The sequence below is a fragment of the Microtus oregoni genome, unplaced genomic scaffold (assembly GCF_018167655.1).
Source record: "Microtus oregoni isolate MIOR12 unplaced genomic scaffold, Mior012 000012F_ref0000307, whole genome shotgun sequence".
Classification (NCBI taxonomy): Eukaryota; Metazoa; Chordata; class Mammalia; order Rodentia; family Cricetidae; genus Microtus; species Microtus oregoni.
In genome coordinates, this window is record NW_024543071.1 from 22,806,384 (window position 1) to 22,825,985 (window position 19,602).

The 19,602-nt window shown below is 41.8% G+C and overlaps 1 protein-coding gene across 2 annotated transcripts in view; it reads left to right on the forward strand.

Annotated features, from left to right (window-relative positions):
• Positions 1-11,141: 11,141 nt before the first annotated feature.
• The window catches only part of LOC121454357 (protein FRA10AC1 homolog), a 29,905-nt gene continuing 21,444 nt past the window's right edge, over positions 11,142-19,602 (forward strand). Inside the window, exons 1-6 of one of the 2 annotated variants that reach the window (XM_041661655.1) lie at positions 11,142-11,317; positions 12,432-12,522; positions 13,531-13,604; positions 15,162-15,254; positions 15,379-15,424; positions 18,480-18,556. In XM_041661655.1, coding sequence (XP_041517589.1) covers positions 13,531-13,604; positions 15,162-15,254; positions 15,379-15,424; positions 18,480-18,556 — 290 coding nt within the window. In that variant the 5' untranslated portion in view covers positions 11,142-11,317; positions 12,432-12,522. The remainder of the gene's footprint in view (positions 11,318-12,431; positions 12,523-13,530; positions 13,605-15,161; positions 15,255-15,378; positions 15,425-18,479; positions 18,557-19,602) is intronic. The other variant, XM_041661656.1, reaches the window with a different exon arrangement.

Sequence of the window (19,602 nt, forward strand, 5' to 3'; positions counted from 1 at the left end):
ATAGTTAAACATAATAAAGTCTTTAGAGAGAGAGTAAAGTATTATATATAATACTTTATATAGGCATTGGAAATATTATGATGCAGGAGGTCTGTATCCTATATAGTGCCTCACTAACTTTAATTTTTTTTTTAAATTCTAATGAACAAAAAACAACAGTTACTGAGAGACACTGGATTGTGGAAAACTGCTAAATTAAACCAACTTATATATTTAAGGATATCTTAACTTCGGAATGAAAGTCTGGAAATGTGTTGCATTGGGGGAAAGATTATGCTTTTGTTTCCACGGGAAACAAAAAGCTATGGATCTCTTCAAAATTAATAAAGACCAGATTTGACCAGGGAAGATCTCTTGAAAATCTTGGCTGCAGACATGAAGGTAGAAATCAAGGAAAACCAAAAGACAGGCGATGTATGTTGTGAGAGGCCACTTGTTTGTTCCCAGCTGCTCAGCCCTGAAATAATCACAAAGATACCATATTATTTGCAATACTGTTAGGCCAACAGCTTAAGCGTATTTCTGGCTGACTCATATTTTAAATTAACCCATCTCCATTAATCTGTGTATTGCCACAAGGCTGTGGCTTGCGTGATTTCTCCCTGACTCCACCTTCTTTCTACCAGCATTCTGGGCTCCTCTGAGAGCTTGGCCAGCCATCCACAGCATATGAGTTACATCTTTTAGGCTACCGACTCTGCTCCATGGGTGCTGTGGTCCTTGGTGGTTGTATTAGTCAGGGTTCTCTAGAGTCACAGAGCTTATGAAATAAATCTCTCTCTCTCTCTCTCTCTCTATATATATATATATATATATATATATATATATATATATATGAATGAAATTTATTGGAATGACTTACAGGCTGCAGTTCAATAATGACTAACTGTGAACGAAAAGCCCAAGAATCTAGTAGTTGCTCAGTCCCACGAGGCTGGGTGTCTCCGCTGGTCATCTGTATGTGCTGGAGTCCCTAAGAAGTAAGCTCCAAGGGCAGTGAAGGAACGGATGTGCTGACAAGGTGAGGGCAAACAGGTGAAGAACAAACGAACCCTTCCTTTTTCCATTGTCCTTATAAAGGCTTCCAGCAGACGGTGTGGCCCAGATTAAAGGCCTGTGTCATCCCACCTCAAGATCTGGATCAAACTGCCAAAGCCTTTCAGCAATCCTCCCATAAACAACACAGTTAGGTCTGTCACGGCAATACTCCACTCCTGGTACCAGGTTCTCTCTTGCCATGAAGTTGGAGGTAGCTGCAGAGAGATGCTACGTGTAGAGGTGATTGTGTGGGCCCAGAGCTCAATTCTGAACTAGAGAGATGCACCAGGTCCTTTGGGCCACAGGAGTGGCTAAAAGACAGAAAGAATATCCAACCCACACAAACCCAAAGAAACCGGGTCCCCAAATAACATAGACTCCAAGTAAGAAGGGGAACTGGGTGTGGTGTTATGGGAGCCACCGCTACACAGGGAACAACAATGATCGTACTCTTGACTGCTACTAACCCTCCAGTGGGGTCAACTCAGTGGATGCCTGATTCTCACTGAGATAGTAGACACCCTAGCTACGATCTGTGCCCTTAAACAGAACTTTTTTAATAACACACTGTTATGTCAGGAAATTTGCTGTACAGATTAGCACACATAAAGACACTGCTAAGCAATATGTCAATCTGACCTTAACAGGGGGAGTCTTAATTTAAAAAGATTACAGCCGGGGCAGGAGGACTGTTGCAAAGCAGAGGAGGAAGGTCGCAATAGAGAGAACACTGCTATGGTAGGATCTATGAGGAGTTGGACAGAAAGCGGATGCTCTTACAGAGATGAAGAAACCAAGCTGGAAGGACAGAGTGTGGAGAAAAAGGACAAAGGGTTTGATGGGCTAGTATATCAGAATGTCTCACTCAGAGACTAGCCTGTTCCCAGGAGAGACTGTGTGCTGGCTAGCCCGAGGGTGGTCCGTGTGTGTGTGTGTGTGTGTGTGTGTGTGTGTGTGTGTGTGTGTGGCGGGGGCGGGCGGTGATCTGACGATAGGAAAAATGCTAACTGAAGTTTGGCTAACAAGCAGTTTAGTTTGTCAGTGGGGCAGTGGAATAAGCAGTTCCACCCATTATTTATGAGAGCAAGAGAGGGAATTTGCTGCGTCTGGGTGGACTCATTTATTTATATTATTATTTATATTGCTTTTTCTCACTTCTGTGACAAATGCCTGATATAATCAATTTAAGGAAGGAAGATTTGTTTTGGTTCAAAGTTTGAGGGCTGTCCATCTCATCAGGGAGGGCAGGGGGGCAGGAGTAGGAGAAGGCTGGTCACACTGTGTCCACCATCGGGAAGCTCAGAGGAGCTGAGACGATAATATTCATCCAGTCACGTTCTCTGCTTTGTTTGGCTCGGGACACCCAGCTCACTGGATGGTGCCATCCATATACAGGATAGATCTTTCCACTGCAGCTGAATCTCTGGAAAGGCACTGATACATCACTTTTATTCTGGTCAAGCTGACAATCGAAATTGACTATCACAGCCTTCCTGTTGTCTTATTTAAGTCCAATAGGAAAGAGAGATTCTTTATGGTAAACTGTTTTCCAGAGCACAAGAAAAGATAGGGTAAGGAAGAGGAGAATTCCTTTAACACTTGCTCTGTTTTACAGCATCCAAGGATGTGGCTAAACCCTAATGTCATGCTCAGAGATGTGAATTGTATCTCTTCAATCTGGGCGACAGATTTATCTTCTGAGGCAGCACAGGCTTTAGACCAGGATTTCAGGACCATCCTCTTTTTCTTGATGCTTAAAACTTTAGATTTTTATTTTATTTTATGTGTGTGGGTGTTTTGTCTACATACACATCTATGCACCACATCCAGCCTAGGAAGAAGAGGACATCAGATCCCCTAGAATTAGAGTTACAGATGGTTATGAGTTGCCGTGTAGATGCTGGGGATTGAATCTGGATCCTCTGGAAAAAGAGCCAGCGTTCTTCTTTGTTAATCCATCTCTCCAGTACTTTTGAGTCTTCCCTTGCAGGGGTGCTCACCAGGCAGGCCTTACACTCAAAGTCTACCATATAGGCCCAGTCCCGGACTGAAGGCAATGGATTCCCCCTTTGTTACCACCATCATGAGGCAAAGGGAATTTGCTTCAGAGACTTTGCTAGTCAAGACACTGGTTGGGGGAATTGCATACCATTCATACTGACTCATCTCCTGATACCCTGGTGTCATTAACTTCAGGGCTTCTGTGTCCTTACATGCTTATCTGGTCCTCTTGTCCATTTGTACAAGTGCACTGCCTCGTGGCCAGCTTAGAGCTCCTAAAATGTGAAGATGCTAGTGACATTTGCTGTCTCCTGTGCACCAGGAGAGGCTGCTGGGAGTCCTTTGTGGGTGTGAGAGGCCTGAGGGAACATTCCCATACTCCTTTTCTTCAGGACACAAAGCTAACTTAACTTGGAGCACAGACTTAATTCCAGAAGTTTAAGCATTTCCAACATGAAGTCTGAGGTATTTCTGATTTCCCCTCTCTTAGGATAGGCACCTTCCTGGCATCTCTGTTGCTTCCTGGGTCTGCTTCTGTTCTTGCTCACCATAGGGTACTAAATAACCTGTTACTGTGCCCCCCTTAGAGGAAACCCATGTCCAGAGCCCCCAGACTGGTCAGCCTTTGAAGAAAGGTCCACCCAGCACACATCCACATCCCCCTCCATTCCCACATTAGCCTTTCCCAGAGCAGTTCCTGGGTGAGGCTTGGAACCTTGATAACCTTAGATATCTTATAACAGAACCCAGCTCATCAATTTCCCAGTGACGTTTCGTGTTCCTGGGCTCTGCCTTCTGTCTCATCTGTACACTAAGTGCCTCCTATCTCTTGATCACAAGGTCCCTCGACCACTACTGCCTCACAAAGGGTTTTATAGACAGCCTGTCTCTTCTCTCGTCTCCTGGGAACCGACCTAAAAAAGACAATCAATTCATTTAGCTAGTTGGTGAATTGCTGTCTCCCAGTGTACATTCAGATTGCAGTATTTACTCACCCCAGCCTGATTGGCCGCTTCCTCCAGGCTTTTAGACAAGTGAGCACACAACCTTTGACCAGCTGGCAAAGGATATAGTTGCACCCTTTCTCTCTAACCAAGAGCTGAGCTTTACTGCAGAGGTTCCCTAGATACCTTCGAGATCTGGGCTTGTGAAGTCCAAGCTGACTCTGCCCAAGTTGAAGGTCCTTGGGTACTGGCTGTGCTGTCTCAGCGTTTACAGAGCTCCTCCCGACCCCTGCTCTGTCTTGGTGACCACAGGATGTTTGTTTTTGATTATATGAACATTTGTGTGGCATGATTTCTGAGGGCACGCTAAACTCTACCTACCATTCTTCAATCTGTGTATTCAATTGAAATTGCTTTGACAAAATTTTCATTTTCAGTTAAAGTTGTTAGGAGCCATAGACAGTCATATACACACATTATGTTATATATCATATATTATTACAAACATATATCAGTTTTCCACTGGCTACAACACATATACATGGAAGTATATAAATCTCATCTGTAAAAGAGCCCCTCATATCATGAGCACCAGGGTAGGATAGGCCCTTCCCATTCTCAGAGCCCTCACCTCCTGTCTTCTTCCCTTTCTAGTCTTGTTTCCTTAGACATCACCAATGACTTTCAGCAAGATTGTAAATTCATTTCCTTTTTTTTCAATTCGATGGATAAATTTTTTTTCTACTTACCTTCACAACATTGCTTTGAAATAAATTTATAATGTGGAAGAACTAGATATAGCTGATTAACATGAGCATTACTTTACATAATCATCATATTTGTTGCTTTTGCTCTTTATATAGATAGAAGCATATATGTATCACCTGACATCTGCAATTCATCTGCTGTACATTACATGTTTTATAGATTCATCCACACTGCTGTATTTAGTTGTAGTTTCTTCATGGTTTTTGCTGTATAGTATTCTGTTGTGCACTTAACCCAAAACTTATTCAACTACCTTAGTTGGGTTGCTTCTAGCTTCCTTCCTTCCTAATAAATAGATTTGCTATGAATAGTCTAGTTCAGGTTTTTCAATGACTGTGAACATTTTGTTGTTAAAGAATCAAATGGAACATTCTATGTTTATCCAATGTCAGTGTTAACAGCACTGTTTCCAATGCTCAGCATCAGTGTGTAAAAGCTGAGGTCAGGGCCCCTCTTCACCATCACTAGGTCAGCTGCCTTCTCCTTATCCACTGTAGTGTGCAATCACGTGTTCTGTGCTCACAACCTGCATTTGTCCAGCAACAGTAAAAATGAGTGTGTTCCTGTCTATGCACCAGCATTTGTTATTTTCTGTGGACGATTCCTTCAACTCCTTTGCCATTTTTTCCTACAAGACGTCTACTTTTAATGTGATACATTTTTCAGTGTTATTTGTTTTTACTTTTATCTGTCTGAGTGTTTTGCCTGCAGGCTTGTATGTACATCACATATGTGAAGTGTCTCTGGAGGCAGAAGAGGGCATTAAGTACACTGGAGCTGGAGTTACAGATGATTGTGAGCTGACATGTGTGTGCTGGGAACCAAACCTGGGTCCTCTGCAAGTTCTGCAAGTGCTTGTAACATCTGAGCCATCTCTCCAACCCCTAATATAATAGTATATATATATATATATATATATATATATATATATATATATATATATATAATATGTGTGTATACATGTATATATTTCTATAATTTATTGTCTATGTATATATACTCATATATGTGTGTATGTATGCATTTGTGAATACATATGTGACTTTTTCTCCCAAACTGCAACTTAACTTTTCAGTTTCTTAATAAAAGATTTTAAGTGAACAGATGTCTTAACTTATTTATGTTTCCTTATGGTTAATTCCTTGTGCGTTCTATTTAAGAAAGTTTTTCTGGCTCTAAGAAAAATATTTTAAAATACCATGAAGATGTTTTCCTGTTTTATTTAAAACTAACTTGTATATCATTTTAGGCAGGAATCGAGCTTAACTTTTTAAACCATATGTTGTATGGCAATTTCTTCCAAATTGAAAATTTTATTTTCTTCTTAATTATGTCTATAAATATCTGGGCATGTGCATGTGGACCAGGTGTTGGAGGAGGCCAGAAGGAGGCCCTGGATCCCTTGGAGCTGTAGTCACAAGCGGTTAGTAGTTGCCTCATGTGGGTGCTGGGAACTGAATTCGGGCCCATTGTAAAAGCAGCATGCATTTACTGAGCCATCTCTGCAGCCCCAATTTCCTCCAAATTGAAATATTTCACACATGAGGGAACTCAAGTCCCTGTAAGTTCTGAAGGAAGGCTCCTTAAGATTCAGCCAGTAAAGAATTCGCAAGTCTCAAGAAGTCCCTGAAACGTATCAGATTCAGAAAGCATCTCCCTCCTCAAGGCTATATACTGTCCAGAAGAAGGGATAGTGACCTCTTGAGCTGCCTGTAAATTGTGCAGAGAGCTCCAGGATTCTTGCTTTCATGGGTTATAGGGTGAACTTTTGGTGATGTAGCTGCCTGTGTTCCTGTACGTAACTAATTACCCATGCTCCTCTAAGTGACTCCAGAAACTTGCTAGTTTTCTGAGTTGGACTTTAGTGGTATTGTTATTTTGGTCTGTTTTTGGTTGCCTATTTGGAATGAGTAACAGGGTTGAGTATCATGCTTCCTCCAGGAAAAAAAGTCTCCCACAATATTATTTTATTCCATTGACCCAGAATTATCTATTGAACAGACCATACTGAATCTTCTTCTGTTAACCACAGAACTGGGTATATATTCATCTATTTCTGGGGGCATACTTGAGAAGCAGTTAGTAGTTAAACTTATTCTTTGTTTGTATTTGGGTTCTTTTTTCAAGGAGCACTTATTATAGTCACTATTGGCAAGGCATCTTTTTGTCTGAATCACTTCCTTTTAAACTTCATCAATCCCTGAAATACAGATACACATATAGTCCCATTTTATCGGTGAGGAAATTAAGATTTAGGGAATGAAATCATTTGCCAGAATTGTCTAACTTGTGAGTGGCAGGAATATGACTCCAGGGAAATTCTAGTTGACTCTGAAGTCAGAGACGTTTTTGATAGGGGGTGACAGTGATGATATTATGTTTTCAGGGGGAAGATGGAGAGGTGAAAGGCTCTACAAGAAGACAGGCTGGAGAGATGGTCTGGTGGTAAAGAGCATGCAGTGATCTTGCAGAACATCTTAGTTTGGTTCTCAGTTCCAGATCACAACTGTCTGTAAGTCCTGTCCCAAATGTTCTGATTCCCTCTTCTGGCTTTTCGGGGCACTGTATGCATGTGATGTACAAACATACATGGAGGCAAAACAATAATACACATAAAATAAAAATGAGTTAAAAATCTTCAGAAAAGAATAAAGAGGTAGAGAATGTCTAAACCAAAGTACACAAATATCAAAGTTTTTCACAGAAGAGATATTTTAATATCTTTGTGTGCTTTGCTAGTTTCCAGTCCCCCTCCCCCCCAAGCAAATTTGTTATTTCACCAAGGACTATTTTTTTTTTAAGTTACCCTCCTGGCTTCATTAAAATGCTTACAATCCTTCAATCTTTTCAACTTCAGATACACCTTTCGTTCTTCTATCCCTCATCCTGTGCACTCAACTGGCCACAACATCTACCATTATTCCTTCAACTATTAAACTATTTCTCTCAGTTCCCAACATTGCCTGCCATCTGTCCTGATGAACTCCGCACTTCCCCTTCTGCCTCCAGCCATTCTTGTCTTTCTACATTTCACTAAGCAGAAAATATATCACTAAAACACTACACAAAGTATCTTCTTTTCAAAACAACAGTGAACACGTAATAAACCTTACTAAGAGCCAGAAATGATGCTGAACCCTTTAAGCACACAATCTACACTGATTTTCATATCCTCGCCGAGCCAAAATACCACCCCGTATTTTAGAACTTTCCTTTAGCACGAACCAAACACCAAAGCCTAGCTTCCAAGAACATTGCCAGTCTACCCTCAGGTTCTTTCAGCAACCTTTCCCTTACTACTCATATTTTAAAATTCTGAATTCAGAGTAAGTATTAAAAACACAACTTTGCTATTTTACCACCAACATCATCCATAATCTCCCACCATTATCTCATATTTACCATAGCATTTTGTTGCTTTGGGTTACATAATATCAATGCATATTTACAGTTTGCAAACATCAATAACAGATCTTAAAGCGTGGGACCCATAGGTTTCCAAATACCATCTACTTAGGGTGTATGATAAAATACATTACTGCTATTATTTTATATACTCTGTGATGGAGGTGGGTGTTGTATCTTATCTGTTGCTTTCATTGGTTAAGTAATAAAGAAAACTGCTTGACCCTCTGATAGGATAGAATTTAGATAGGCAGAGTAAACAGAACAGAATGCTGGGAGAAAGAAGCTGAGTCAGGGAGTCGCCATGATTCTCCCACTCCAGACAGACGCAGGTTAAGATCTTCCTTGGTAAGCCACCTCGTGGGCTACACAGACTATTAGAAATGGGTTAGATCAATATGTAAGAGCTAGCCAATAAGAGGCTGGAACTAATGGGCCAAACAGTGTTTAAAAGAATAAAGTTTCTGTGTAATTATTTCGGGTAAAGCTAGCCATGCAGGCAGCCAAGTGGTGGGAAGTGGCCCACCACTAGCCGCTCATACCACAACAACTCTGTCTTTCCAACTAGCTAGTCTTTGAGATAAGGAAGCAGTTTTTACACATCTATTTTCCGAATGACTGCCCCACCCAGAGCAAGTATTTATTTGATGGATGTTTGTATCTTTTAATATTGAGTTGTAATTGCTTACTTGAGATTTTCCATCAGGCAAGTTTTCAGTCCTGTGTTGTTTCAATTTCAGGTGATGTGACCTAGTTATAGCATATATTTTGTCTTTATGGTCTCCAGTAGCTGGTGACCGCAAAGCAAACAAGGAAAGCTTTGATTGAATGAAAAATAGGCACACATATCAAACCAGAAGCTACTTCCCATAGAACCATGAGCAGAGGGATAGAAGCTGAAGCATAGAAACGCAAGCACTGCCCAGCTCCAAGCCCTCGTCAACTTGCAGAGTCCCAATCTGTGCTTCTCTCCCTCATGTGTAAAGCAAAGCATGTGTTGGAGAGATGGAGTCTTACACTTCCATTGCTGTGCAGAGACACCGTAAGCAAGGAAACTTATAAGCTTATATTTAACTGAGGGCTTACTTACAGTTGCGGAGGGTGAGTTCATAACGATCATGGCAAGGAGCTCAGCAGCAGACAGGCATGACAGGCATGGTTCTAGATCAGTAGCCAAGAGTTCACATCTGATCCACAAGTTACAGGCGGCAGGTAGTGGAGAGATAGAGATGATAGGTAGATATGTAGATGATAGATGATGAGAGAGAGAGAAAGAGAGAGAGAGAGAGAGAGAAAGGGAGAGAGAGAGAGAGAGAGAGAGATACTGGGCCTCTGGACTTTGGAAACCTCAAAGCCTACCTTAGTCACACACCTCCTCCAATAAGGCCACACTGACTCTATAAAGGCCACACCTCTTAATCCTTCCCAAACATTTCAATAAATGGGGACTAAGCATTCAAATATATCAGTCTATGGGCACCATTCTCATTCAAAACCACCACAGTTGGCAAAGCAGTTGAAAGACTGGCTGTTCTCTTAGAGGACTAGTACCCACAACAGATGGCCCACACCACTCCAACTCTTGTTCCAAGGGCTTCCTACACAGTGTTCTGTCCTCCACATGTAATGGAACACAGAGAAGCAGGCACACATATGTACGTATAAACAAAAAGTTTTAAAAATTTAAATGCAGGGCCTACAATAGTGGCACAGAGTTGTTAAGCGAAACGAAGTTAACAGATAAAAGACACTTAAAAAGAAACAAGAATTCTAATATATGTCAAACGGGTATAAAGGAGTTGGATATAAGGTACAGATGCTCTTGACTTTATTAGTAATATATAAAAACCAAAGTATTTTGTATTTAGATATTTATCAAAAATAACTGCTCCACAAAATAACTCAATATGTTATAATAGTAAAGTATGAGGCTTCCTGTTGTCTTTAGTTTCTTAAGGAAATATTTTTATCACAGTATAGTTCAAATGCATCTTGAAATACATGAATTTATAATCATGTAACTAACAAGATCACACTTACTGCTCCGGGATGTATCTATAATTTACTGCCAGGAATGAAAAGAAGTCTTGAACTGATTGACAGAGATATTGTTATCTGCTGTTTAGGATGAAAGATGTAAAAAGGAAAGTGTATTATTATGTGCCAGAATATTTCTTAAAATGGGCCTGCTGTGAAAGCCAGTCCTATTCAAGGAATGCTTTAGTAGCTCCTTTGATTTCAAAGACACTGTTGGGTGCGAAGGACGAGATGGATCTCGTGGAGGGAGACAAGGTCTGAAAGCAGAATGGTACGTCACAGTGTACGAGCACAATGCAGGAAGAACTGGTGGGGGTTAAAATAATTTAATTTTGCCCCCTCCCTTTTTTAAATTCTATTTTGGATGCCCTTTCGCACGTGCCAGGTTGCTTATTGGCCGAGAATCCGCCACCCTGTGAAACCTCTCCCATTCCTCATGTCTTCCTTTCCTCGCCAAATCGATTTCTTCAGCCGCCAGCACTGCATTTGGAACAGTATCTATTGTGTGGGTGGCGGATCGCGGAGAAGCTATTTTTGTTCTAATTATGAGCACTGTTTTCCTGGGGGAAGAGGAGGGTAATAAGGCAGATCTGAGGCTGAGCCGCTTTCTGGGCGAGGATGCTCCGTGGAGGCGTTACTAAGGTTACTAGAGAGAGGACCGCAGGCGACAGGCTGTTTCTATAGCGAGATATCTTTTCCAGTGAAGGATGTGGGCTGGGCTACGGGCAGTGCCACATTGTACTACATGTTGGATTCCCCAGAGGGATAGGGAGGTGGCACAGGAGGGAATGGAGGACCACAACCTCCGCTTCCTCTTCCGGGCCTTTACTCCCGCCGTCCTTGTTTCCCCCCCGAGCCGTTCTGACTGCAGCACCAGGTCGGAGCGCCGGAGATCGGTGCCTTGTAGCAGTGACACGCCCCTGAGCCGGCCGGAAGCTGCTCCCAGCCGGTACCCGTAGGGACGGGCGTGCGGCGGGCGGTGGCGGTGGCGCTTGCGGCGTCGCTGCGCGGCTCGGTAGGACCGGCACGGACCTGCAGCGGCTCGCTGAGGCCGTGGGTCGTCGTTGCAGCTGCCACGACTCTTGGGACGAACTTGCCAAACAGAGAGGAGCGGAAGGGAAGGGGTGTGTAAGGAGGGCCGTGGGCGTATTGCGTGTTAGAAGTGACTTTGAAACTGGTTCCTCATAGCTGTTGGTTGTAATTTTTATTTTGACAGATTCTAGGAGCAGCAGATACCGCCCGCCCCCCCCCCCCCCCCCATTCTCTTTGCTTACCTCTAGTCGATAGATAGCATGATTTGAGTGAGAGGATTTTAGTGAAGCTACTGAGTTGAGGTAGATTGGGATTGGTGAGGCTGCCAGAGGAAGGATCAATAGGGGAGTCGGAGCAGGGAAGTGGTGTCGGGGATGAGGGGTCAGGATGTAAATACTAATTCGTATTTACAGGGTTTACTGTGCCAGATACCATTCCCAAACCCTTTAAGCTTGGTGGCTCATTTACTCCTGCGAGGTCCGGACTAATGTTAACCTTTACGTAAGTGGGGAAGCCGAGGCTCAGAAAGATTAAGGAATACTCTCTTTGAAAAAGATAAGATAAATGAAAAGCATCTGTGCCAGACCTTGGATTCGGCTAAAGCCCCAGGCTCCACACTATGGTTTGACCACCATCAAAATATGAAGAAAGTGAGGATGTAGGATTAGAGGAACAGCTGTGATAATGTGTTGATCTGCTAAAAATTGTGAAGTTTCGATGTATAAGGCAGCGGTAGATGTCAGCCGAGGAAGGTGGGGAACCATGGCATGCAAACCCGTGCCTCCGAGCTTGGCTGTGGGCTTCAGCAATTGGTGGGATAGGGAAAAGAGGTGAGTATTCACACACCTAAGTCTGGAAGTGGAATTACAGACTCAGACTTCAGTGGCTGGACACAGCTACTTCGTTTATCTAACGAATGAAGTCCCAAGAGTTGCAATCACATAAGGAAGGTCGTCGAGATTGGAAGCATCGTCCTAGCTGTACTTGTCTACACACAGGCTAAAGTTAATGCCAGTTTGCCTACTCTGGTTCCTGTCATACCCCTATTAATGTGTGCCCCACGTTCTGTGCACTTGCTGACACAAATACTAAAGCTAAAAATAGTGTCACCTGACCTGGACTGGCTTTCTTCAGGTGTAGGAATTGAATATGATGGCATCCAATAGTGAGGCAACCCATCAGTACCCCTGCTCATGTGTGTTCCAGGTTCTGTGGAATGCTGGAATCAGATGTCTTTCCAGACATAATTGATTGACAGCTGAGGCTTCTCACCAACTCCAAGAATGTCCATCTAAAAATAAGCAATAAAACTGACTAAGCAAAGGGGTAACGTAATTTATTCTGAGGAAACCTCAAGCAAAACAACTCATGTTTAAAAATTTAAGGGAAGGTTTTCAATTATTTGATAGTGTACTGTTTGCAAACACTGATTCTGGGTAGTTGTGACTAACCGTGTTCCCGAGACACAGTTTAAACTAGGGCTGTAAAAATCAAGTAGATCAGGTTAGCTACTTGCTTTGTAAAATTGGTTTTGCCCTTGACCCTTCTCATTCCTAAAATGTAAGTACTTGTTTTTAACTCGGAAAATCATAAACATTGTTTATAAAGTACTTAGCACAGTGCCTGTGACAAAGTGATTATATAGTTCACTTTACTGCTTAATAAGAGACACTTGAGAAACACATCTTCTGGCAGTTTCTTCAGTGGTTAGCCATCACAGAGCATGTTTACTCAGTGGTACAGCCATCACACACCCACATCACAGACAGCCTGGAAACTAGTTTCTTTCTAGGCTATAACCCTGTATATCATGTTGTTGTAATTATTACTGTAGATAACTGTAATGTGATGCCATTTGCACAGTTGGCATAGCTACACATGTAAAATGTGTAGTTGAAGTGCTGGGCAGTAATGTCTCGGCTTTATAAAAAATTTTGGGGGGGTCTGTCAATGGCTGAAACATCGTTAGGAAGTGCACACTAGACAGTAACTTACATTGTGAGTCAGATGAAGGTGACACATACAGCCATTTAGCAGCATCCAGTCTTAGGTTTCACTGGAAAGGCCAGCGGCTAATTTCCTTAATAGCAGTTAAAGGTGGAAAACGTTTGTGCACTTCTGAGCTCTCAGTCTGTTATTTCAAAGGCAATGAAAGGTTTAGATAGCTACATAGCCATAGACAGCGATCTGCCTGCCTCCTCTGATAAATCCTGTGGCTGTTTGAGATCACGTACTTTTTACGCTTGTGTTTCCTGAATATTTGGCAGCCGAAGGTCTGCATAGCTGACTTCGTACTCCTTTGCAGATGCACGGGCATGGAGGTTACGATTCGGATTTTAGTGATGATGAGCAAGGTGGAGAATCCAACAAAAAGAAGAAGTAAGTCTTTATCGGTCTGTAGTTCACGTTATTTCCGGACTAACATGAAGGATACATAAGTAAGTAGTACTGGAAGGTTTAGGACTGAGATTGCGCATGGGAATAACTGCTGTAGCAAGTGAGCTTTGTTCATTACACTGCAATAGACGGATTTACATTTGGAGGTAGTTGTGAAGGGGTTTATTGAAAGGGATGGCGGGAAAAGGAAAGATTCGCTATTGCATGTGTTTTGTTTTATTTGCTTTGCAGTTGTTAAGACTGTGCCTGAAAATGTCACAACTTAAAGGGGGTTTAGTTGCTAGTGCTTGCTTTCCAAGTGAGGTCCATGTGGAGGATGAATTGTAATTCAGAACAGTTGTGATGCTTTCTTGAACTAGCAGGTCAATGGAGGGAACTCCTGGGGAGCTTTATTGAATTGGAGGGACCAAGATCCAGCACACAAGCCTGGCTGTCACAAACAGGACATGTTCTTTTGTTGTCATTTGTGTTTTCTGGGACAGTGTTTATGTAGTTGAGGCTGACCTGGAATTCCTTATATGGCCCAGGCTGTCCTAAACTCACAGTAGTCTTGCCTCAGCTTCCCAAGTGCTGGGATTCCAGGTATGAGCTGCCATGTCCAGCTAAAGGCTATGTCTTCAAGTTGCTGTGTTTAGGGGCATTGCTCTTAACTTTTGGTGCTTAGAAACTTCATGTTACGTATTGACATTGGAGTGCTTGATTCATACTAATGGAGCTTAAGAGAAGTTGGTTCATTATTGCACAGTGAGACTAATATGTTAGGTTCACTAACTAGGACTGAACATTTTATAAGATCGTCAATCTTCATGAATAACAAAAAGAATAGTATAATTATGAAATACTATTAATAACAATGTATGTTTTTTAGATTTTCATTAAGAAACATTACATTTTGGTCTGAGGAGGTAATTAAGTTTGTAGGATGCTTGCCTCAGATACATGAAGCCCCAGCTGCAGTACGCAAGAATAGAATTTGACCAAATTTAGTTGGATACTATGGTCTAGGGTTCCATTTATCTGTATCAGTCAGGCTGCTCATTTGTGGTCAGTGGCCTTTATAGTTAACCTTTCTTTTCCATATTTTAATTGTTAAATCATCCTTATTCCTACTTTACAGATAAATAACCTAATAATAAGATTAGGTGGTAAATGATTGAGTCAGGAGCTGAACTAGGAACCTGCTGGTTAGAACCAGCCATTTTGTTTTGTCATTTCCATTTTACAAGCATTAAATAGGAATAAGATGCAAAACTTCTAAAAAAGGGGGTGCAGTCAGGGAGGGAAGCACCTGGAAGCAGGTTATAAAACCGCTGACCTTCTGCAGTGCTCCACTCCCCAGCAAGGCCCCACCTTCCTAAAACAGCACCACCAGCAGGGAACCAAGTGTTCAGCTGTAGTTGCAGGAAACTTTTCCTTCAAACTGCTGCAGCTGAGCTGCAGGTCACTAATAGAATACTTGCTGTGCAGTCGTGAACGTGCAAAGAATTAGGGTGAATCCTTCAAGAAAAACTAACTCTTTGAATTTTTTTAATACACTAGGACAGTTGAAGATGAGTTGCTGCTTACAAAACCATTTCAGAAAGAAAACCATGGGAAGGTCCACAAGCAAGTGGCCGCGGACCTGCTGGACAGGTGTGGTGTTCTGGTGTTAGGACTTTCCTTGGTTTTAGCTGTTTTATAATCTTGGGACAAGAGGATTTTATTATGTTAATAAAATATGGGTATTTGAGTTAACTTAAACTTTTTTTTAAAACAGGGAAGAAGCAAGAAATAGAAGGTTTCATCTCATAGCTATGGATGCTGTATCCTTTTTATAGTCCTGTTTTTATAACCAATAGAATATTTCAAAATCTGCTTATTAACCGTGTTTTCTAATTTTTAAGAATCAAAATCTTGTCAAGTCAGAAGGACCAGTTTCATATTTTCAGGCTAGTAATTATTGATATAGATATTTGCCATTTATTTTCAGGTATAATTCTCTATTGCTAATATATAGGAAAAATCCAGGGGTAAAAATAATGAATAATATTAGTTTTGTTCTATAAATAGACTTTAAAAAGTCCATGAACTTAAACAGATGTTCCAGCCTGTTCTTGTCAATCTTTCCAGATTTCCCTTCTCTGTTCTTATCTTCTGTAGTATCATTTTAATGTATTCCCTTCACACCTGGTTCTTGGCTATTTTAAAATTTCTGCAAAACTTCTGTTTTAAAATTAAATCTGCCTTAGTGCCATCCATAGGCCTGCTGTCACTCTGTTCCGCAGGTGGAACTGGAGGCAGTCTGGTCTGAGTTCATGGCACTGCTGAGGGGAGAGTAGAGAACAGGAGAGGTCAGGCAAGCCCCGGGGTGTTCTGGGTCTGCTCCAGGAGACTGAGAAAAGGAAGCATCACTCTAGAGTCATCTGACTCACTTTGTGTCATTCTTTTCCTTTAAGTTACTGTGTCCTAGGTTTGTTTTTTTTCTCTCTCTCTTAACCCATCGGAAGCTTGGCTTAGCCTCCAAGTGGGTCTTCTCTCCCATAAGCTTTAAACGCATGTTCTCCCTTCTCTTCACCTTCATTGTGGGTGTTAGGGCACTAGCAGAAATGAAAGTATAGGTGCTGTTTTTCTGGCATGGATGGTAGCAGTGTTGCCAGGGATTTCTGTTGACAGAGATTTCGGTCCTGCCTGATCCTGCAGCCATTTAGTCTCGAAACACACAGAGGTCTACATTAATTATAAACTGATTGGCTTATTAGCTCAGGCTTCTTATTACTCTTATAACTTATATTAGTCCATAACTTTTGTCTGTGTTAGCCATGTGACTTGGTACCTTTTTCGGCAAGGCAGTCTTGCTTCCTCTGTGTCTAGGTGACAGCTGCAGACTGACTCTTTCCCCTTCCCAGAATTCTCCTGTTCTCATTGCCCTGCCTCTACTTCTGCCTGGTCACCCCGCCTATACAGGAAGCCTGGCTATTGGCCAATCAGCATTTTATTGAACAAGTACAAGAAACAAATCTTTATAGGGTAAAACCATTGTCCGCAGCAGAGGACCTCAGTTTTTTTCTGGGATGTTTAGCTACAGTGAAGTAGTTATCTTAAAAGTTAGCGGTCTTGTTGGGTGTGGTGGTGGACACCTTCAGTATCGGCATGCAGGAGTCAGAGGCAGGCAGGTTTCTGGATTTGAGGCCAGCATGGTCTGCATAGTAAGCTCCAAGAAAACTAGGGTTACATTGTGGGACCCTGTCTCAACACAAAACAAACAACAACAAAACAGATGATGATTTTTCTATAATGACTTTTGGCCTTTTAATGGTGAGGGAGAAAAGCTGTTGTAATTGTTTCAGTCTGTGCTTATTGGTGTTTTCTAGTTGCTAGTCTCACCTCCAAATCTGAGATAGATGAGGCACAAAGAAAGCCTAGGGATGTGCCCTTCAGTCACCACCTCTCCAGGCTTGTGTTTGTTTTTATATATGGTGCCCAAAGTTGGAGTTGTTAGTATATGAGGAATTTGGAGGGGTGCGCCTTTGTCTACTGGTTCTCTTGGAAGCCAAGCTCCCACTGACGTAGTTGCCTGTTGCCTTTGACTGTCTCATGTTATACTAGCAGAGCTGAGCAGTGACAGCAGACATGAGACTGCAAAGCCTGCAAGATTTGTCACCTAGATCCTTATCGAAAAAATTAGCTGCTCCTGTCCCATGCCCATTTAGTGGTAGTTGAAGAGTTTGAAGCCAGGCCTTGAGGTATTTGGGCTCCCCCACCTCAATTTCATGTTCACATCATGGCCAGTGAAATAACTGTGTCTTCAAGAATGTAGTCACAGGAGTTGAGACAGCTCAGTTTGCTTGAGTGCAGAGAGTGCTGCCAAGGCTTCACAAGCAAATGCTAAATGTTTATATATTTTGTTACAGTGTGTGGAAAATATACATGGTTTTGTGGAATAAAAAAATACCTGTGATTTATTTATTTCATTTCTTTTCTTCTTGAGACACTGTCTCACTCTGTAGCCTAGACTGGCCAGTGTTGTAGGCGGCTGCTTGTTTGTTTCCCAGCTGCCCAGACTCTGAAGAGCAGGCTGAAACTGTCTTAATTAGCTTGGCCCATTAGCTCTAGCTTCTTGCTGGCTAACTCTTACATACTAACTTAACCCATTTCTATTAATCTGTGCATCACCACAAGGTCATGGCAAAGTTTCAGCGAGTCTTTCTTCCAGCATTCGGTTTAGTTTTCCCTGCCTAGTTCTTCTCTACCCTACCACAGGCCCAGAACATCTACTTTATTAACCAGTGATATTTACAACATACAGAGGGGAACAACACTTGTTGTTCTCCTGCCTCAGCCTCCTGAACACTGGCATTATAGGTGTTAGCCACCATGCCTGTCTTCTGATTTCTTGTTTGCTTTTTGAAACCTTAATGTTGGTATGACTTAATTTTATAAACATTATATCCTATTTTTATATACATTATCATTGATTATTACATTGTGTAATAATGGACAATAACTTCTACTTCTTACCTGTAATTTAGAAGCCACAGTTTCTTAATTTGTAATATTATTAGACTGGATAAGAGAATGGGGTTGTGTGCAGTCTAGGAACAGAACAGAAAGCTCCCTCTTCTCCCTGATGGTTGTACATTTTTATCACAAGAATAATGTATGCATGAAGATTCCAGATACTACAAGTGATACGCACTTGAACTGTTTTCAGCAGAAAGTGAAAGTCTGTCATGCAGTTGTCTGCCTGACATTTGAAAATGCTAGATGGACTCATGCCATTCTGTCTTTCCATTTAGTAATGTATCTCTCATTTAGTAATATATTCCAATGCATCAGTTCTTGAACAGTTATTAAGATCCTTAATGTTTTGCATTTCAGTATCAAAGGCACACAAAGTTTGTAAATGACTATATTTTGTACTATGGTGGCAAAAGGGAGGACTTCAAGCGCTTAGGGTAAGTGTTGTGAAGTTTACATAGGATGTAGGGTGAGTATGGATGGTTTTCTAGGACCTCTGTTATATCCTCCCAGGCAACAGGCCTCAGGTAGCTTCCTTACCTGTCGAGGCAAGAGTGCTGTGGGAAGTACCAGTGTGTGTGGGAAATACACTTGTGTGGGAAATACACTTGTGTCTTCTTGATGAGGAAACTGTAGTGTCCAGGATTGCTAGACTGTAAAAATAAGGCAATGTCCAAGAGACTCTCCAAACATTAAGGCTATTTCTGTTGCTCTTGGTTGCTCTCTGAAGGTTGAAGGTAAGTCCCTACTGAAGATATCAGACACTTAGGACACACGATTCATAAAAGGATCTGAAAGGCTCCTTCCCAAACCAGAAAGTGCCATGCGAGTGTCCAAAGAATGGATGCAACCAATAATTGTATACATCTGTGTGTGTGTGTGTGTGTGTGTGTGTGTGTGTGTGTGTGTGTAACAGTTGGAAAGGTGGCCGTGAATTTGAATGAGAGCATTTGGGAAGGTATCTGAGAGGGGCTGGAGGGAGGAAGGGAAGGATAGAAATGATGTAATTATATTTATAATCTCAAAAAGATAAAAAATATTAATAAAAAGGTAAGACAAACTAGAAACTTCACTCTAGAATTTCCACACAGAATTTTTTCCTGTGTTGAGGCTCTTGTTCTTGCATGAATTTCCTCCTGGGTAGTAGGCCCTAAAGACTTCAGCACACTCTCTTAGCTGTCCCACTCTGTTCCCCATCCACTGAGCCCACTGCTCAAGCGTTTCTTCTGCTTCCATGCTGAGCATCTATTTCTCTTCCTTCTCCACTAGTCTTCCCAGGAAACTGGTGAAAAGATGTAGCATTGCTTATCATCGAGGGCTGGTCTCTTGGGTCTGCCTCACTTGTTGTTATTCCCATTTCCTCACTTAGAGTCTATTCACTTTCTCATTCTTGCTTTGGTGACTTTGCATATTTATACCCCTTAATTGTATGATTAGACCCCATAGAGATGATTGAATTTGTTTCTCTACTGAACTTACTCCT